Source organism: Coenobita brevimanus, chromosome 30 (assembly GCF_032717465.1).
Source record: "Coenobita brevimanus isolate Jiangsu-jjx chromosome 30, ASM3271746v2, whole genome shotgun sequence".
In the NCBI taxonomy this organism is placed as follows: domain Eukaryota; kingdom Metazoa; phylum Arthropoda; class Malacostraca; order Decapoda; family Coenobitidae; genus Coenobita; species Coenobita brevimanus.
In genome coordinates this window covers 513,060-527,861 of record NC_136983.1, presented here as the reverse complement: position 1 = coordinate 527,861, position 14,802 = coordinate 513,060, and the positions used below count along the sequence as shown (strand labels likewise).

The window sequence follows — 14,802 nt, the reverse complement described above, 5'->3', positions numbered from 1 at the left end:
TGTACCATGCTACACGGTAGCGGCTTTTGGTATAGCAATGATATAGATATTTTCAGAACATTTTAACGTTACTTTTGTTATCATCATTTCTCCATTGAGTTTTTAGAGTTTTGTGGTTTTATTCATATTGCTACCTTGTAGCGACTTTTGAGATAGCAACACGTGACGTCATACCGTCCTTGATGGCGTCATGACTGAACGTAGTAAACTCACATTCTCTGAATCACCGTCACGCGATAGTTAACAGCGGACCACCTAGGGGCCTTAGAACGTCTGTATTCGTAAGGTGAGTAAGTCTCAAGTTTTGGAACTAGAATGAAGTACTTTTGAATTTGAGGTGAACTTTGATCTCTGCCTTATCTCGCCATTTTTTTTATGCTATGTAGTGATTAATATTTATCTTGACCGTGACAGTGTTCAGCCAGAAGCTTCAGAACGTCCACATTATTTCAGAAGGGTGAATATGGCAGTAAATTTAGGGAGAAAATTTAAATAATTGCTTTTTTCAGGATTGGCGTATCTGTAGTTAGTTTTTAATGGTTTTGTGGTGGTGATTTGTTATATTTACGGTGACAGGCCTTTGTTTATCACCCATATTATATCCCATCACCGTCTTGTTGTTCTAGGGGACGTGTTTCACCTTGCTTGTTAATTAGTAAGTATTGATCCAAAGGGTGGTATTTCGGGAATTTTTTGCATATTTGAAGTCGTGGTTACTATACTGGATTTTTTGTAACTTAGCTAACCAGGCTAAACTGATCTAACTGGCTTAACCTAGCATCTAATTGTACCTAACCAATCTAACATAACTGATATAAGACCAAACTAACCTGACTGATGTAATATATCCTAAATACCGAGCCTAACTAACCTAACAATTTAACCTAAGTAAAACACCTAGTTAAATTGAACTGACCTAACTGATCTGCCCTAACCTAATCTATCTGTCTATCAACTGCCAGATGCCTTAATCCTGGAGTGGTTACAAGCTAATTACTTCCATGTTGTTACACCCTCCTCTCTAATATACCTCTCCACTCCGTCCCTCCATCTCATCCCTTGGTTACTAGTCAAATCGGAGCACACTTAGCCATCAGCTGTACATCTAACCTTATCTACACATATGCTAATGATTCCACCCTTCACCTTTCCACTCGGTTCCTGCAACGTCCTTCTCAGCAGTTACTTCAACAAACAAGGGATGAGGCTATGGCACACCTAATGTCTGACTTGGCTCATATCTCTGACTGGGGTAAAAATAACCTTGTTGTTTTTAAACCATCAAAAATGCCGTTCTTTCATCCATCAACCTGACAAAATCTTCCACAGGAGTACCCTCTAATTTTTAACAATGTCCAGCTCAATCCTGCATCATCTTTAAACATACTTGGGATTTCATTCTCTCGGGATTTATCTTGGAAAGAGAATGTTACCTCCCTTGTAAGATCAGCTTCTAAGAGATTGGGTGTGCTAAGCTGACTCCGTACCTTCTTTACCCCCGCACAGTTGTTGACTCTATACATACATGGGTTTTATTTGCCCCTGTGTAGAGTACAACTCTCTTGTGTGGGGAGGCTCCCCACATACAGCTCTTCTCAATAGGGTGGAGTCAAAGGCTTTTCGTCTCATTAACTCTCCTTTTACTGGCTCCCTTCAACCTCTGTCCCTTTGCTGCACTGTTGCATCTTTGTCTTTTCTATCGCTGCTTCAGTGGTCACTGCTCCTCTGAACTGTCTACTTGCATTCCTCCATCTCTACAGTGGGCACTGAGCACCTGTCTAGCAACAAACTCTCATCCCTTTTCTGTCCAACTCTTTAATGCAAGAGTTAACTGTTACTCTCAGTCCTTCATGTACCTTTGCAGCAGGTCAACTAAGGAACCGTCTTCCTCTGTCTGTATTTCCAGCTGCCTGTGACCCACGTATGTGGAATGTGGCTTTATGTTATTTTGTATTTCTTTTTTTTTTAGTTGTTGGTGGTGGCGACCATCATCCACTCACTTGATGTAATGCTGCCTACTTCTTCCTTAGCCTGTATCATTGATTTTCTGTGCCTGCCCTCCTCTCTTGCTACTTCTCCCATCTTTCCTGTCACTTCTTATTGCTCTTCTTTCCTTTACAGGTGGCTTTACATTGAGTGACAAGCCAAATGGCATCCTGTAAGCCAAGAAACCATTTACAACACTGGGTGGTAACCGTATAACCAAACCATACCTGCTCCCTACATGTCAGCAAGTGGGTTGGTGGAGGGTTAGTGCCCCTCCCAGTAAAACAAATAACTCAAAGTCAAATGGCCACCCCTTATGGGTTTATTGCATCTGACAATAGAAAGATTGATAGATAGTAATTTTTTTTCTTGGAAGGAACAGTCTTGCAGGTTTCTGGCCTTTGGTTCATTCTTTTCATTCATTCATTCACTGCCAGACGCCATGTATCCTAAACGGGGTGGCCAAGGGCTTAGAGTTAATTGTTTTACAGGGAGGGGCACTAATCCTCCACCAACCCCACTTGACACGTAGGGATGCCAACAGCATCTGGTGTTCCCAGGCGGTCACCCATCCAAGTACTAACCAGACCCAACCTTGCATTAAAAAAAAAAAAAAAAAAAAAAAGCAACAAGGAAATGCTTATAGTGTTATCAGGAATGTTGTACGAAGCCCATTGTGAAAGACTTGATCAGGGGGCAGAGATAACTTCAGTCTACGGCAGTTCAAATCCAACAGTTACAGATTTTTTATGAATGGACGTCTGTAATCTGGTGTATGGATTAGTCTATCTATCTGTCTATTGCCAGACGCCATAATCCCTTAAGGGCTGGCCATTTGACTTTGAGTTATTTGTTTTAAGGGGAGGGGCACTAACCCTCCACCAACCCACTTGTTCACACGTAGGGAGCACGTATGGTTTGGTTATATGGTTACCACCCAGCGTTGTAAATGGTTTCTTGGCTTACAGGAAACCATATTTTTCTTTGATTTGTTTTTCCTTCCTCTGTTCTGCTTTAAATAAAAAATTGTGGAGGTTGTGGTTGATAATGGTGAGTTATTTATTTCTGTTGGGAATGTGATTGAAGGCTTTGATTTTGTGTTCGTTTGTGGAGAGGGTGGAAAGTGAGAGACTGACAGAGAGAGTGTATGTGAGTGAGGTGGAGGAGGGGAGAGGGAGGGGAAGGCCAAGGATGAGATGGAGGGATGGAGTGGAGAGGTATTTGAGAGAGAGGGGTGTGAGCTGGTAGCAGGGCAGTGAAATGGCAGGGGACAGGGCAACATGGAGGCGATTTGTTTGTGGCCACCCCTTACAGGATTAAGGCAATAGATAGATAGATAGATGATGGTGATTTCTCAATGATAATGATGACTTATTACTGGTGATGATGCTTATGATGATGATGGTGCTTTCGTTTTTTGGTTGATGATGATGATGATTTATGTTGATGATGTTGATGATAGCTCAGCCACTGCCTTTGTATCTTACCTTATCCCTTCAGGTTGGAGAAAGAGGTCAGGGTGATGATGATGATGATTTCTCGCTATTGATGATGATGATTTCTTGTTGATGATGATGATGATGGTCTTATTTTTGTTGATGATGATGCTTATTTAATGATGATGATAATGATTTTGCATGATGATGACTATGATGATGATGATGATTTCGTACGATGATGATGATGATGTGTACGTATTTGTTTCAGAGTGTGGTAGTTGGGTAAAGAAGTCACAATGGCTGGTGGAATGCCGGACAGAACCTTCCTCGTGAACGTCTTCAGTCAGTAAGTTGTCACAGTACGGCCTTCCTTCCTGTTGTTGTTGTTGTGGGCCCTGGATTATTTTGTATCGTAGTGTTTATCATTCGTTTCGTTTACAAAGGCTCCAAAATACTTGCATGTTCCAGCCTTGGTCACCTAATGGCGGCTCTCCACACTGCTCCTCTTGCTTTTATTGATCCTGGATTATTTTGTATTGTATTGTTTATCATTCGTATTGTTTATAAAGACTCCAACAAACCTCCGTGCTTCGGCCTTGGTCACCTAATGGCTGTTGTCCATGTCATTGGCTTATCCCTGAGGTCACACTCTATGACCTCGTCCTTGGTCTTTTTTTTTGGTCTACCTCTCGCACCCCTTCCCCCAGCGCCGCACTTCTCACCTTCCACACCCAGTTGTCATCCTCCATCCTCTCCACATGCCCAAACCATCTCAATCTACCCCTCCTCGACACAGCACCAGTACACTTCAGTCCCATCCTTCCTCCCAAACCATCTCGATCTACCCCTCCTCAACACACACCAATACACCCCAGTCACATCCTTCCTCTCACCTTTTCTATCGCAATCCTAGGCCTCTCAGGTGTCACATTCAGGGATGCATGAAGGTTGACGAGCCTGTGTTACAAAGTAGGAATGAGTCTGCTTGGTTACTCTGCTCTTTTCATCTTAACTTGGGCCTTCTGCTTCATCCTAATATTGCATTCTGTACTTTCAGGGTGGACCGGGACAGAAGCGGTGCCATTGATGCGAAGGAACTGCAGTCAGCGCTGTCCAATGGCAACTGGACAGCATTTAACCCAGACACAGTGAGGCTGATGATTGGTGAGTGATGGGTGCAGGGTGGTGAAGGTGGTGTGTGGGTGTCTGATGGGCTTGCTGTCTTGTGGCATCAGTTGGGGTGGTAGTAGTAATAGTAGAAGTAGTAGTAGTAGTAGTAATAGAAGCAGTAGTAGTAGTAATAGTAGTAGTAGTAATTGGACAGCTTTCAACGTACACACAGTGAGCCTGTTAATTGTTGAGTGCCCTGGAGAGTTTAATGATGTAATGCTGCCTACTTCATGCTTCACCTTTATCATTCTTTCTCTGTGTCTGCCCTCCTCTCTTCCTGTTTCCCCCAACTTTCCTATCACTGTTTATTACTCTTCTTTCCTGTTCAGGTGGCTTTCCTGTAAGCCAGGAAGCAATTTACAACGCTGAGTGGTAACCATATAACCAACCCATGTGTATGATGGTAGTGATGATGATGATGATGATGTCTTTCTTTCTTGCTCTATCAGCATTTCCCTATTTATTTCTGTTATATAATGCCTTTGGTTCCTGTCTCCATGTTTTAGTCTGATGAGCAGCATATAATTGTATTTAGCCAAGATAGCACCATCTATTTTCTAACACAAAGATAGCACAATTTATTCCCCAACACAACACACTATCATCAACATGTTATCAGTCAAGATGCACCTCTTTCATTCAGGGATTGTGTAGGTGTATGTTCCCTACAGTCAGTCTTGGTCACCTAATGGCAGCTTTCCGTGCTGCTTGATCTCTGGCAGCGACCATATTCAATCCCTTATCCCTGAGGCCACACTCTATGACCTCATCCCACATGTTTGGTCTCCCTCTCATAACCCCTCTCCCGATGCTCGCACTTCTTGTAATCCCCGACCAATTGTCATCCTCCATCCTAACTTTCTCTTCTGACTGTGATTTCATGTGTTATTTTTCCAGGTATGTTTGATCGTAAAGGCACAGGCACCATCAACTTTGACGAGTTTGGTTCGCTGTGGAAATACGTGACGGACTGGCAGCAGTGTTTCCGCTCCTTCGACAGGGACCACTCGGGCAACATCAGCAAAGAGGAGCTCAAGACTGCCATCACCACCTTTGGATATAGGTGAGAGGACGGCCGGGAAGTGTGGCGGTGAGGATGCCAAGGGCTGGGGTGGTGAATGCCTCTACATTGAGTGACAAGCCAAATGGTTTCCTGTACACCAGGAAACCATTTATGATGCTGGGTGGTAACCATATAACCATATTATAGCGCCTGGTGGTTTAGTGGGTAATTAAGGCACTCCAGTCAGATTGAGCCGGTGAAGGGTTATATCCAAGGGGTGGTTGGGGTTTATTGCTAACGTAATGCCACTCAGGGATGAATGAGGCTGGTCACTCTCATCTTAAATGTCAGGACCAACTTGCCTAGCCCTGGGCTCCTACACTCATCATGGGGCAACGCAGGATTAGACGAGATAGAAGGATTTACAACATAGAACAGGACAGTAAGGTGCAATAAGCCAAATGAATCACTAAGGAAGAGGTGTTAGGGAGCTTCCTTAACCGATGGCAGTATCGGTTAAGGAAGCTCCCTAACACCTCCTCCTTAGTGATTTATGGAGCTTCCTTAACCGATGGCAGTATAGGTGTGTGCTCATGTGTGTCAATTTTCCGTTTCAGGTTTTCGGATCAGTTTTACGAGATTCTGATGAGACGGTTTGACAGATCCGGCAAGGGAGGCATCTACTTTGATGACTTCATTCAGTGCTGCGTTGTGCTGCATGTAAGTGTGCTGTATAGTTGTAGTTATTTGTAGTACTGTAGTAGTAGTGGTAGTAGGAGGGAGAGGAGTCTTAGTAGTGGTGATGGTGGTGGTGGTAGTAGTAGTAGTAGTAGTGTGGTATAGTATTAATATTTTTAGTAGTAGTTGTAATATTAGTAGGTGATGTAGTTCTAGTAGTAGTAGTAATAGCTCTAGTATTTTATTATTATTATTATTTTTATTATTATTATTATTATTATTATTAGCTGGTGCATTTTACTCATTATGATTGTAATTATAATTATGATGATAATTATTGTTATTAGTTTTATATTATTATTATTATTATTAATATTGTTCTGTTATTATTATTATTATTATTTTAGCTTAGTGATCTGTGCTGGGAAAAGGGGTAGTGATAATTATGATGATTTTATTTGCTTTTTAAACCCTACCTTACCCTGTCTCTTTATGAGAAAGGAGGTTGGGATGGTGGTGGTGGTGGTGGTGGTGGTGGTGGTGATGGTGGTGGTGGTAGTGATGTTGATGATAATGATGGTGGTAGTAGTAGTAGTAGCAGTGGTGGTGGTGGTGGTGGTGGTGGTGGTAGTGATGTTGATGATAATGATGGTGGTAGTAGTAGTAGTAGTAGTAGTAGTAGCAGTGATGGTGGTGGTGGTAGTGATGTTGATGATAATGATGGTGGTAGTAGTAGTAGTAGTAGTAGCAGTGGTGGTGGTGGTGGTGGCAGTAATGATGATGTTGGGGGTGGGGGTGATGATGACAATGATGATGATAGTGATGATGATGGTGAAGCTTTCTAGGAACTGAAATTGATGATGACGCCACTGATAATGCTGATAGTGATGATAGTTGTAGTAGTGTAAGGTGTTTGCCGTTGCAGATCATGACTTCAGAGTTCCGTCAGTGTGATAAGGAGCAGAAGGGGGTTGCGACGTTTACCTATGAGCAGTTTATGTCGGCCATGGTCAAAATTATGTAAACAAACACACACATTCCTTTCCGATGTGGGATTTCGGCCAAACGTAGGTGGACGAGTGTTTTAGGCATGCTTGCTTCGCCCTCGTCTCGGCCTAGCACTGTGTTTTGAGTGGTAGGGGAGAGGGGTAGAGAAATGCTGAGTAAAATAATAATAATAATAATAATGATAATGATAATAATGTATCTATCTGTCTATTGCCAGACACTTCAATCCCTTATACGGGGTGGCCACTAACAAATCGCCTCCACGTCACCCTGTCCCCTGCCATTTCACTGCCCTGCTCCCAATTCACACCCCCCTCTCTCATATACCTGTCCACTCCATCCCTCCATCTCATCCTTGGCCCTCCCCTCCCTCTCTCTCCCTCCACCTCGCTCACATACACTCTCCTCATTAGTCTCTCCATCCTCTCCACATGGCCAAACCACCTCAATAATGATAATAATAATAATAATAGTATAGTTTATACAGTGTGTCCCGTTTAATTGTGTAAAATATCAGGTCTATTTCGTGTCTGCACTTCGTTCAATTCTCAATCAGTCATCATTCTCTCTCTCTCAAACCTCTCTTACCTATGACTCGAGACTTGCATATCTGATTGGTTCCTGGTGCTGTATTCTTGTCGAGTAAGGAAGCTCCCTAACACCTCTCCCTTAGTGGTTTGTTTTTGGATATGGCTGGTTGTGTGGGGTGTGATGTGGTGTGGGGTGTGATGTGATGTGGTAGTGTGGGATGTCATGTGGTGTGGTAGTGTGGGGTGTGATGTGGTGTGGTAGTGTGGGGTGTGATGTGGTGTGGTAGTGTGGGGTGTGATGTGGTGTGGTAGTGTGGGGTGTGATGTGGTGTGGTAGTGTGAGGTGATATGGTGTGGTAGTGTGGGGTGATGTGGTGTGGTGATGTGGGGTGTTGTGGTAGTGTGGAGTGTGATGTGGTAAGGTAGTGTGGGGTGTGACGTAGTGTGGTGTGGTAGTGTGGAGTGTGATGTGGTGTGGTAGTGTGGGGTGTGATGTGGTGTGGTAGTGTGTGCTTTGTTGTGGTGTGGGGTGTGATGTGGTGTGGTAGTGTGGGGTGTATTGTGGTGTGGGGTGTGATGTGGTGTGGTAGTGTGGGGTGTGATGTGGTGTGGTAGTGTGGGGTGTATTGTGGTGTGGGGTGTGATGTGGTGTGGTAGTGTGGGGTGTATTGTGGTGTGGGGTGTGATGTGGTGTGGTAGTGTGGGGTGTGATGTAGTGTGGTAGTGAGCGGTGTGATATGGTGTTGAAAGGTGACTGGAATTTCTTATTGACCTAGTGCTGCTCAGGGAAGAGGGACTGGGCACTCTCACCTTGTATATATGGACTGAGAAGGACCTGTATTCTCATAGGTTAAGGAGGCTCCCTAACACCTCTTCCTAAGTGGTTTATTTCTCTTATTACACCTTGCTGACCTCTTCTGTGTTACATAATAATTGTAATATCACCATACTTTGCATAATTAACATAGAAAGTGATATTACCCAGCCATATCCAAGAATAAATCAGTTAGGAAGAGGTGTTAGGGAGCTTCCTTAACTGGCAAGAATATAAGCCTTGATAATGGTGGAAAGGATTGGATGGTTGGATGAGTGGATGGATGGATGGATGGGTGGATGGATGGATAGTTGGATGGATGGTTGGTTGGACAGATGGATGTTTGGATGGATGGGTGAATGGATGGATGGATGGATAGTTGGATGGATGGTTGGATGGACAGTTTGATGGATGGATGGATGACTGAATGGATGGATGGATGGATGGACGAACGGATGGAAGGCATAGCTCGTACCACACAGACTCATGCACTAGACATCAGCAACTTGAAGGCGTATGCTGTGTATTTAAGTAACTTGTAGATTTTAGAAGTACTCACAGCTTAACACCTTCCTGGCACCTACTTAGCCTCCATGTTAAGTAGATAGTCATTGCTTTATAGTGCTACAGTTAGAATGCACTTAATATAGTAGTGTAAAGTGCTCTATAGTGGTGAATGTAGTGCCTTTTTATAGTGCTAGATTATACTGTGGTTGAATAATTGATAATAATTATAGTGGTGAATTGTGGTGTCTTATAGTGCTAGATTATACTGTGGTTGGATAATTTGATAAAGAATAATTATAGTGGCAAATGTGGTACCTTATTTATAGTACTAGGTTATACTGTGGTTGAGTACTTTGATAATAATTATAGTGGTGAATTGTGGTGTCTTATAGTGCTAGATTATACTGTGGTTGAATAATTTGATAAAGAATAATTATAGTGGCAAATGTGGTACCTTATTTATAGTACTAGGTTATACTGTGGTTGGATAATTTGATAAAGAATAATTATAGTGGCAAATGTGGTACCTAAGGAGTACTAGATTATACTGTGGTTGAATAATTTGATAAAGAATAATTATAGTTAGTGTGATTGTGAAATATTTATATAAGGATTTAGAGGTCATGAGGACTCGCATATGTGTGTGAATTTAGAACACACACACACACAAAAAAAGCACATTTGCAATTTTGGTTTTGAATACTGTGCACATCTTATTGCATATTTGAAGGACAGTGATCCAGCATTGCAAAATTGATGCATGTTGATGTGGTGGTTGATGTTGAAAATGCATGTTGTCACCTCATCTTATTAAGTGGGGTGATGATGATGATGGTGGTGGTGGTGACGGTGATGATGGGAATGATGATGGTGATGATCATGATGCTTTGGATGATGATGATGATGATGATAGTGATGATGATGATGATGATAGTGATTATGATGATGATGATGATGATGGTGATAGTGATTATGATGATGATGATGATGGTGATGATGATGCATATGTCACACCCTAAGTTTTTAAGTGAGAATATAAGGTGGTGATGATGATGATGATGATGGTGATGAATATGTCACACCTCTTGTTTTTAAGTGAGAATATAAGGTGGTGATGATGATGATGGGGATGATGATGAATTTGTCACACCCCAAGTTTTTAAGTGAGATATAATATGGTGGTGATTGATGATGATGATGATGATGATGATAACTAGACTTATTTTCATCCCTGCACCCCCCCCCACTTATATTCCACAGCTCTCCATCCTCTCCATAGCACTTCTTCATGACTAGCACCATATTCTACAGCTTTCCATCCTCTCCATAGCACTTCTTCATGATTAGCACTATATTCCACAGCTCTCCATCCTCTCCATAGCACTTCTTCATGATTAGCACTATATTCCACAGCTCTCCATCCTTTCCATAGCACTTCTTCATGATTAGCACTATATTCCACAGCTCTCCATCCTTTCCATAGCACTTCTTTATGATTAGGACTATATTCCACAGCTCTCCATCCTCTCCACAGCACTTTTTCATGACTGGCATCATATTCCAGTGCTAACCCCTTTCTCCATTCAGCATTCAAGATGGAGGGATGGCAATTTTAGGCCAGGGTGGAGTTGAGAGGTATATGAGGGAGGGGGGAGTGAGTTGGGGAAGGGCTGTCAAATGGTGGGTGACTGAGCTACTTGGAGGCGTTTTGTCTGCGGCCACCCTTTGCGGGATTACGGTGTTGCGCTATAGACAGATAGTTTTTTTTTGTGTGTGTGTATGTGTGTCTGACTCTGGGCATAGGCTTCACAGCCTGCTGCCAAGGCCCAGTAGTCCTCCTACATACCATACACCTCTGCATGTCACCACTTTGGCACTAATGCCCACTGTCCATACTGAATACATGTTAGGGCTGTCTCATACAGGACTGGTGTATTGGTATTAGCGGGGGTATTTTTACGACGTGTCGGTGTGTCTTCTGGTAGATCAGTATTTTTTTATTAAATTCAAATCCTTAAACTGTTCCCTGCCCCAGCTGGGATTTGGACCTGGGTCCGGTAGGACTGCAGGCCACCTCTCTACCGACTGAGCCACCGAAAATAATCGCTCCGTCTTTTCGTTCCCCTTGCAGACGTTCACTCAAGCCTTCAGTCAGCTGGACCAGGATCGGGACGGCGTGATCACCATCGGCTACGAGCAGTTCCTTCACCTAGTATTCAGCCACAGAGTGTAGGCTTAGGCATGGCAGGATAGGGGGGCAGGGGGCGATGTGTGGTGTTCGGGTAGAGTTAGGAGACATGCTAAAACCTCCCCCTTACTAGTAAATATTCTCGTGTGGTGCAGTAATTTTATATGTTACAGTACAGAGGTAAACAAGAGAGTACTGTACTATTTCTTATGTTACAGTATGGTGTCCCAGAGTACAGTACAGGTATACAAGAGTGTACTGTAATTCAAGTCCTAAAGCTGAAGTAAACCCAGAGAAAGTACTGTAATATATATTTTTTTGTTACAGTGTTTTCCCAAAGTTCAGTACAGAGGTATACAAGAGTGTACTGTGATTTAAGTCTCAGTGCTGAAAGTAACCCTGCGAGTGCTAAACAATCCTGCAGTTACAAGGTCAGGTTGTTGCACAGTCCAGGAGTTAATTACAGCATACAGCATTACAGTTTATTATGTACCTGTAACAGTTACAGCATCCACAGGGTACAAAAATAAACACAGATTATAAACTTCAAGTAAAATTAGTTACTGAAATGGTGCGTCGTTTGTTATTACAGTATAGTATTGTATTGTCATTGGATGAGGCTATAGTGTGTGACCTCAGGGATAAGGGATTGAATGGGGAGGCTGCCAGAGATCAAGCAGCATGGAGAGCCACCAGGAGATGACCGAGGCTGATGCATACAAGCAAGTTGGGGCCATTATAAACGATGCGATACAATATTATAAACGATACGATGGGTTCCAGAATTGCAACACTATTCTCGTATTCCATATTCCATTTTACTTCAATGCAGGGGCGTAGAGGGGTGTGGCAGGCATTATACCAAAGTCACTCTGCTGTGGAGGCGATTTGTTTGTGGCCACCCCCTATAAGGGATTAAGGTGTCTGGCAATAGATAGATACATAGATATTCTGCTTTTTACTACATATATAAGTGGCCTTCAATAGAGCAGCAGCTGACAACGCTCCTAATTCACCTAGTTAGTAAAGAGGTTGGAAGTAAGGTAGTATTCCCTGTGCGGATCTTGTTAATTTTTTGAGGACAGGGCGACATGGAGGTGATTTGTTTGTGGCCACCCCGTCCGGGTTTAAGGCGTCTGGCTGTAGATAGATAGGGGGTTTGTTGTGGTTGTGATAGTGTGTGGTTATGAAGGATGGACATTTATTCATAGTCCTGACCCTTATTCATATATAGAGAAGGGCTGAAGAAAGAAGAAATTAGCTCACAAAAAGAGAGAAAGAAAGAAAGAGAGAGAGAGAGAGAGACGAAGAAGGGTATTTAGTGATTTAAGAATATTGAAAGTGTAACGGAAGGCCGTATGGTGACGGAAGTAAAATATATTGCTAAAAATGAAAACTATACTCCTTTTACACTAACTTGGCCCATAGGTTTGCCCTCCTGCAGCTTATTTCACCTCCTTGCCATAGCACTTCTTCATGACTAGTACGGTATTAGTATAGTCTGTCATTGCAACTCAGCAAGCACAGGGAGAGGGCAATGTCAGGCCAGGTTGGAGTACAAAGGGTCGGGAACACTTGTACTGCCACCCACTGCACCCCATTTAACGGACACTGTTTGTTATGGCCGGTGGAAGTACAGTGGTCTTTGTAGTGTCTGTTACAGCCGATATCCGCCACATCGAGGTTCAGTAAGTAGTCTGATACACACACACACACACACACACAAATAACTCAGGCTACTTATAATCCAATGCTCATATTCCAATCAAGAAGTTTATATACTCTGCCATTTTATCCATAGTGTAGTGTATTTACCTGTAGAAGTACACACACACTCAGAAAAGTATAGTTACACCTTCTGCGTGACACAGTCTGGCACCACAAGTGAAATGATTGATAACGACCTTACTCCAGCCCTAACGAGACAGCTGGATCGTTCAGTATGGAAGTCGTTGGACCCCTCCTGTAACAATACTTTTCTGAGTGACTGTCCAGCTTCACCAAACAGCGTGAAAAACAGTGTGAAAGTCAAGTGAACTTGCAATGTCATCTGAGTTGGCCAGCCTGACTGTGGAGTAACGCACTTCATCACGCTGGTGGATGGTGTTTTGGTGTGTGTGGTACCATAATCACCATCGGTAGAGGTACACACAAGCAGAAGTTCACTTGCTTCAGCCATATATTTCAAAATGCACGGGGCTTATGGCATTCAGATAGCTTTTGGTGAGAGGGTAGAGTCAGAGAAATAACTTACCTTCCCAGTTCCATCTGAAACAAATGTACACTGTGTGAAATAGAGTGAAGAGCCCCATCTCTGTCAGGGTGTGTTTCAGATGGTTTGATTTTTCCCTTGTAGATTCATTCAGATTTGGGAAGGTGCTTGCGTCTCGGAGAAATAATTACAGTACCTTCCCAGTTACATCTGAAACAAATATAAACCTGGTGAAATATAGCAAAAAACTGCATCTCTCTCGGTGTGTGTTCCAGATGGTTTGATATTGACAGATTCGTTCAAGTTTGGGAAGATGCTTGTCTCTGTAATATAGGCTAGAGAGAAAAATTTACAGCCATAGTGAAGGCTTTAGTATTGGAGTTAGTACTCACAAACCTCGATTTAAGGGACCTCCATTTAAGGGATTTCAGATTTAAGGGACTCCATATTCTGCCTGACACACGGACAGGACGATTCAAAAATGATGCATAATGTCCAGGTTATACACATTAATATGTTTCTTTATACAGTACCCGTAAAGTAATATTCATAATCATGTAAATAAGTAAGATAAGTGAAACAGTCATTGGATTTCATAATAATATTGTCTTTATATATGGTAAAACAGTGGACATTTTTAAGTAAGGGACAAGTTGATTCCCTTTGTAGTCTCTTAAATTGAGGTTTGGGTGTACTGTATATTAGCATTTATAACTTTGCTAACAGAAGGACCAAATCGTTTATTGTTAATTATCGTTTATTGCTAACTACTTAAGGTGAAGCCTGTAGTTAAGTGGTTGTGTATGCCATGTAGATTAAGTTCTTTAATTTAGTATGTATTTCTGTGTTTATGTCGTGATTTTGGTGTTTGATGTGATGTGGCGTAATAGTCACAGATACAAGTGTTCAACCTGTCTTTTATTATGCTTTGTTGTGCAGTGCGTCCCTGAATGTGAAGCCTGGGGGGACTAGGTTTATGATGGAAGAGCTGAGAGGTAGGATGGGACTGGAGTGTATTGGTGTTGTGATGAGGAGGGGTAGATTGAGATGGTCTGGGCATGTGGAGAGGATGGGGGATGATAATTGGGATGGTTTGGGAGGAAGGATGGGACTGGGGTGTATTGATGTTGTGATGAGGAGGGGAAGATTGAGCTGGTTTGGGCATGTGGAGGGGATGGAGGATGACAGTTGGGTGCAGAAAGTGAGAAGTGTGAATATCGGGGGTAGAGTTGTGAGAGGCAGACTGAAGAAGACCTGGAACGAGGTC

General features: G+C 42.7%; 1 protein-coding gene across 2 annotated transcripts; it reads left to right on the top strand.

Annotated features, from left to right (window-relative positions):
• Nucleotides 1-181: 181 nt before the first annotated feature.
• On the top strand, nucleotides 182-11,388 carry Alg-2 (Apoptosis-linked gene-2). Of its 2 annotated transcripts, XM_080268911.1 has the most exons (7): nucleotides 182-286; nucleotides 3,694-3,771; nucleotides 4,483-4,589; nucleotides 5,493-5,658; nucleotides 6,216-6,318; nucleotides 7,202-7,343; nucleotides 11,267-11,356. In XM_080268911.1, the coding sequence occupies exons 2-6, from the start codon at nucleotides 3,722-3,724 to the stop codon at nucleotides 7,298-7,300; spliced, it is 525 nt and encodes a 174-aa protein (XP_080125037.1). In that variant the 5' UTR covers nucleotides 182-286; nucleotides 3,694-3,721; the 3' UTR covers nucleotides 7,301-7,343; nucleotides 11,267-11,356. The 2 variants fall into 2 exon arrangements, with proteins under 2 accessions (XP_080125037.1, XP_080125036.1); XM_080268910.1 differs by lacking the exon at nucleotides 7,202-7,343 and having other exon boundaries at nucleotides 11,267-11,388.
• The last annotated feature ends 3,414 nt before the right edge of the window (nucleotides 11,389-14,802 follow it).

Excerpts from the sequence above, each read along its gene's own strand:
- Alg-2 (XM_080268910.1), top strand. The coding sequence starts at position 3,722 with ATGGCTGGTGGAATGCCGGACAGAACCTTCCTCGTGAACGTCTTCAGT. Across the intron at positions 3,772-4,482 it reads CTCGTGAACGTCTTCAGTCA|GGTGGACCGGGACAGAAGCG; the intron begins GTAAGTTGTCAC and ends CTGTACTTTCAG. Across the intron at positions 4,590-5,492 it reads CACAGTGAGGCTGATGATTG|GTATGTTTGATCGTAAAGGC; the intron begins GTGAGTGATGGG and ends TTATTTTTCCAG.